Source organism: Corvus brachyrhynchos, unplaced genomic scaffold (genome assembly GCF_000691975.1).
Source record: "Corvus brachyrhynchos isolate BGI_N302 unplaced genomic scaffold, ASM69197v1 scaffold122, whole genome shotgun sequence".
Classification (NCBI taxonomy): domain Eukaryota; kingdom Metazoa; phylum Chordata; class Aves; order Passeriformes; family Corvidae; genus Corvus; species Corvus brachyrhynchos.
Genome location: NW_008236778.1, coordinates 540,230 through 545,645, shown reverse-complemented (window position 1 = coordinate 545,645; position 5,416 = coordinate 540,230). Strand labels below are relative to the sequence as shown.

Sequence of the window (5,416 nt, the reverse complement as noted above, 5' to 3'; positions counted from 1 at the left end):
ACCCGATTCTGCCTCGTGCAGCCAAAGGAGCTGCTGGTGGTCCCCAGCCACATCCTGCCCCGGGGGTCCCATCCTGGCTGTGCCACCCTCCTGCGCCCTGGTGCCACCGCCTCAGACAATGGCAGGGTTGGGTCTGCTCTTTAGAGGTTCCCACTCCCTCCCAGAAGCTCCTAAGGGGACGCGAGACCCCCTCTAAGAGGATCAGTCGTGTGTTTGGGGTTCCCCTCCTGATGGGGTGGATGTTTAGGGGAGCTGAGGAATCCAGCTGTGTCCTGGCACTGAGAGGGATGGACCCCGCACAGCCCCAACCACACCAAAGTGCACTTGGGGGTCTCCGTCCTCTCTGGCTCTAAGGGTCCCGGGGGGGCTGCAAAGGCATCTCGGCACCGAAGTGCCACTGGAGTGTCCCCGAGCAATATTTCCCCACCGCCCTGGGGACACCTTAAAAGGCATTGGAGGGCGGGTCACTTCCCCACCAGATCCTCAGCTCCGGATGTCCCCAGCTTGTCCCATCACCGATATCCTTTCCTATACCAGGACGCCGCAGCCCCCACGTTCTCGATGCCTACCCCTGCTCCGGGAAGCGCCGTTTTGGGGTGGCCACAGCGGGGCCCCAGCTGCGGGTGGGCTTGATCCTAATGGAGACCCGGCGAGGGGGACGGGGAGGGGGGCGGGCAGCTGAGTCTCCCTGGGACGTGAAAATCGTTGTGAGTGATTAGAGCTGTTCCTGTAACGAGCAGAGCAATTAACGGCGCCTCGGGAGCCGCGGAGGCCGCTAATGTGTGCTGGGGGTGTGGGGCGGCTGGGCAGGGGGGCCCGTGGCGCTGAGCTGCCTGGGCGGGGGTCCCGGATTCGGGGGGACACGCGGTGACACGGGGATCTCGGGATGCGAGGAGATGGTCAGGAGTCCGGGATATAATTGTGATACACAGTCTGGATCCGGGGATGCAGAGCTGGTGGATGGCTGAGAATCCGGGGATGTAGGGGTGATGCAAGGCCAGGGATCCCAGGATATGGGGGTGATGTATGTCCAGAGATCCTGGGATGCAGGGGAACACATGGCCAGGGATCCTGCAGTGTGGAGCTGGGGTGTCTGGGGTGCAGGGGTGACTCGTGCCTGTGATCCTGGGATGTGGGGATCACGTGTGCCCAGGATGCAGGGACAATGTGTGCCCAGAATGTGGGGGGGATGTGTACCTGGGATTTGGGGATGCAGGGATGATACATCCCTGGGACGCAGGGAGGATGTCTTTCCAGGATGCCAGGATGCAGGGATGCTGTGCTCGGGATGTTGGGATGCAGGGATGATGTGTCCCTGGGATGCAGGGATGCCGTGCCCGGGATGTTGGGCACCAGCCCTGGGCTCTGCTCTGCTGCCAGCAGCTGCTGCCCTGAAGCCAAAGCACACCCTGGTCCCCACATTCCCTCCCCACAGAGCAGCTGTCCCCCCCATCAGGGGATCCCTTCGCTTGTCCCAGCCCTGCAGGACAGCCCGGGCCAGGTCCTGCACCCATGGGTGCCACAGAGCCCTCGGGAAGGGGACACCCTCCAGCACCAGGACCCAGCTGAGGGGCTGCACCAGGATGTCCCCACAGACCCCCCCCATCCAGTGCTGTGTGTGAGCAGCCCCGGCAGTGCTGCTGTGCCAAAACCAGCTGGTTTCTGGACAGAAGAGAAAAAAAAAAAAGAAAAAAAAAGAATTAGGTTTTTTTTATTTTTTTCCCTTTTCTGTATTTGACTCCACATCCAAACTTCCTGAGAGCAGCTCCAGCCCTCCCTCCGCTTCCGACGGCCGCGCTGCGCCATCCCGGCCGGCCAGGCCAGCCCCGTGTCGGGGCCGCTGCGCCCTGACCCTGCCTGCCACCGCGGCCCCCGGCCAGGTGAGTGCCACTGTCCCCCGCCCGGGGCACCCCGGGGCCAGGGCTGGGTTGGAGGGGCTGCACCGTGCCCTGCTGGGTGCTGTCGGAGGGGACTGTCCCCAGCGCCGGGGGGGGCCTGGGGATGGTGCAGGTTCCAAGGTGAGGGGACAGTGGTGAGGGGATGGTGGTGAGGGGACGGGGGACGGTGGCTGGGGGACAGCAGACGGGGCGTGGGACAGTGCTGCGACACTCCGCGGTGACCCCAATGCTGACCCTGCCCCTGACCCTGTCCCTGCCCCTGTCCCTGACTTGCACCCGTGCCCCCCTCGCCCTCGCCCAGCCCTGCGGGTCCGCAGAGGAAACGCGTTTGTGGCAGAGGAAGCGCCGGGGCAGAGATAGTGGCTGTGGCACCGTGTCCCCCGCAGGGATGGGCACCCTGGTCCCCTGGCCTCACCCCACAGGCTCCTTTCACCCCCATCGCCAGTGACTGATGCTTCTCATCCCACCCGGGGGGTTCTTAGGGACACCGGTGGGGAGAGGAGCGCCAGGTCTTGGGGGGTCTCTTGCCACTATGGCAACCTCGGGGGGGCTCTTTCCCGCGGCTGAGCCCCACGCTGAGGAGCAGAGGGGACGTGCCCCTTCCTCCTTGTGATGACTCCTTGCTTTTCCTGCCAGCATCTCCCCGTGGTTCCTGTTTTTCCCAGCAATGCTGGGACCCCCCTGGTCCCCCCGCATGGCTGGGGATGAGTGGGGCACTGGGGAGAGCTTGGGGTTCCTCTGGCTCTCCCTCCTCGGCAGGGTCCATGGGAGGGAATTTTGGCAGCGGATGAGCAATTAATTCCTCACTGCCGGGAGTCGAAGGGAAATGGGGGGAAACTTTCTCACTAAACAGTTTTTCCACCCAAAACCGGATGCTCTGGCCCCAAAACGCAGCGCGGGCTCTGGTGAGGGGGAGGATGAACCCAGGGACCTGCCGGGGCAGCACCCCTGGGGTGTCCTATGGCTGGAGCAGCAAGGAAGCCCCCATAAATCCAGCTGTGCTGACCAGGAAACCTCTGTTTCCTCCTTGGCACACGGCAGTCCTGCCCTGAAACACTCATCCCAGTAAACAGCACGCCCGGCACGGGGGGCTCGGGGGGTCGCCGGCCCTCCCACCCTGGCCTCCAGCTGGCAACGCTCCTAGAGCCGCCCCGGCAGAGCCGGACCTTCCCTGGGTTGAGCAAGAAGCCGCTGGATCCAGGAAACACAACTGGGAATAAACACAGAACGGGTTGAAGTGGGGCCGTGCGGCGCCGTGCCAGGGGCTGGAGCCGCCGTGCCCAACCCCGCCCTGGCACCCCGGGTTTCCACCTGTGGCAGGATGGGGTCTGGCAGAACAGGTCGGGGTGATGCCAGGATGTGCCCCGGGGCGTCTCAGGATGCTGGGATGAGGCTGCGTGGGACCACCCAGGCTGCTGAGCGGCCGTGCCTCAGTTTCCCCTTGGAACGGGCCGGCGCTGGGGGAGCAGCGGGGCCGGGGCTGTTTCTCTGGATGGAGGAATGCAAAGCCAGCCCTGCAGGGAGGTCGGGTCTGGAGCTGGGGCCGGGGCCGGGGGCGGTGGGTGGGGAGCGGGAATGTGCGGGGGCACAGGCTGAAGCCGTGGTCTCTCCGTGCAGGATGCTGCTGCGGGCCGCGGTGCTGGCCGTGCATGCCGGGCTCCTGGCTGCCCTCCGCCCTGGAGACACCAACGTCTGCAGCTACTGGGAGAGGTAGGACTGGGGGAACAGGGGAGGGGGACAGTGACAGCTGGGGTCTCCCAGGACCTGCAGTCACCCCACATCTCCCCACCCGCAGCTTCACTGCGCCAGTGAAGGAGTCGTACACCAAACCCCACGTCGTGTCCTCCAGTGAGCCCTGTCCCGGGGGGCCGGGCCTCCCCCTGCCCTGCCCGCAGCAGAGGTGGGAGCACCCCCAGCTCTCCAGAGACCCTCGTGGACCTCAGGGTGTCCCCAGGGCCAGGGGGCTGGAGGGGGGGAGTCCCACTGCAAGGTGTTCCCAAGGATATCAGGGGCATGGAGGGAGGCTGTCCCCACAGCCATGAGGGACTGAAAGGGGACTGTCCCACCGCAGGGTGTCCCCAAGCTCATGGAGGGGCTGTCCCACCCCAGGGTGTCCCCAAGGTCGTGAGTGGCTGGCGGAGGAATGTCCCCCTCCATGGTGGGACAAGGACACTGAGTGGGCTGGAGGGGGGCTGTGCCCAAGGCTGGGGAGGGGGCTGGAGGGGGGTTGCCCGAAGGGCAGGGGGGCCGGAGGGGGGCTGTCCCTGTGCAGGGGGTCCCCAAGCTCATGGGGGGGCTGCAAAGGCCAGGGAGGCTGGAGAGGGGCTGTCCCCATGCAGGTGTCCCAAGACCAGGGGGGCTGGAGAGGGGCTGTCCCCATGCAGGTGTCCCAAGACCAGGGGGGCTGGAGAGGGGCTGTCCCCATGCAGGTGTCCCAAGACCAGGGGGGCTGGAGAGGGGCTGTCCCCATGCAGGTGTCCCAAGACCAGGGGGGCTGGAGGGGGGTTATCCCAGCACAGGGGGGGTCCCCAAGGCCCTGGAAGGGCTGGAGGGGGGCTGTGCCCAAGGCCAGAGGGGCTGGGGGGGATGTCCCAGTGCCGGGTGTCCCCAAGGCCAAGGGGGACAGGATGGTCAGTGTCCCCCTCGCTGGCGCAGGGTCGTGTACCGCACCGAGTCCCGCCAGGCCATCCGCACCGAATACCGGCGGCGCTACCAGTGCTGCCAGGGCTACTACGAGAGCCGGGACTCCTGTGTCCGAGAGTGGGGACAGCGGCCGGGGGGGCCCTGGGGCTGTGTCCCACTGCAGGGTGTCCCCAGAGCTCCCCGGGGACACTCTGTGCTTGGCCATGTCCCCCAGCTCACTGCAGCCAGGAGTGCGTCCACGGCCGCTGCGTTGCTCCCGAGCTGTGCCAGTGCGAGCCGGGCTGGCGCGGCCCCAGCTGCTCCAGCGGTGAGGGGTGGGGGAACTGGGGGCAGCTGGGGCTGGGGACCCCAACCAGGGGTGGCGGATGGGGCAGTGGGTGTCCCTGGAGAACTGGGCAGCAACGGTGGGATACCCAAGGGGTTAATGGGGTTGGGGATGGAGACTCTGGGGACGGAGATAGTTACAGGGTTGGAGGATGGGGTAGGGATGGAATTGGAATGGGAATGGAGATGGGATGGAGATGGGGGTGGGCTGGGAATGGCGTTGGATGGCGAGAGACTGGGATGTGCATGGGATGGGGATGGAAAATGGGATGGGTTGGAACGAGGATGGAGATTGGGACAGATGTAAGATGGGGAGGAAGATGGGATGGGAACAGGAATAGGATGGGAATGGGGTGGAGGTGGAGATGGGATGAGGATGGGATTGGAACGTGGATGAGGACAAGAAGGGGACATGATGGGAATGGACATAGGATGAGGAGGGGCTGGGGAAGAAGGGATGGGATGGGATGGGATGGGATGGGATGGGATGGGATGGGATGGGATGGGGGGGGGGGGCATCATTGGGATGGGGTGAAGGTTGGGAGGGGTGG

The 5,416-nt window shown here is 65.5% G+C and overlaps 1 protein-coding gene across 1 annotated transcript in view; it reads left to right on the top strand.

The window, feature by feature from the left end:
- Positions 1-1,750: 1,750 nt before the first annotated feature.
- Positions 1,751-5,416, top strand: part of PEAR1 (platelet endothelial aggregation receptor 1) — a 9,888-nt gene continuing 6,222 nt past the window's right edge. The window contains exons 1-5 of the mRNA XM_017727852.1: positions 1,751-1,880; positions 3,516-3,608; positions 3,694-3,798; positions 4,554-4,654; positions 4,756-5,092. Coding sequence (XP_017583341.1) covers positions 3,517-3,608; positions 3,694-3,798; positions 4,554-4,654; positions 4,756-5,092 — 635 coding nt within the window. The 5' untranslated portion in view covers positions 1,751-1,880; position 3,516. The remainder of the gene's footprint in view (positions 1,881-3,515; positions 3,609-3,693; positions 3,799-4,553; positions 4,655-4,755; positions 5,093-5,416) is intronic.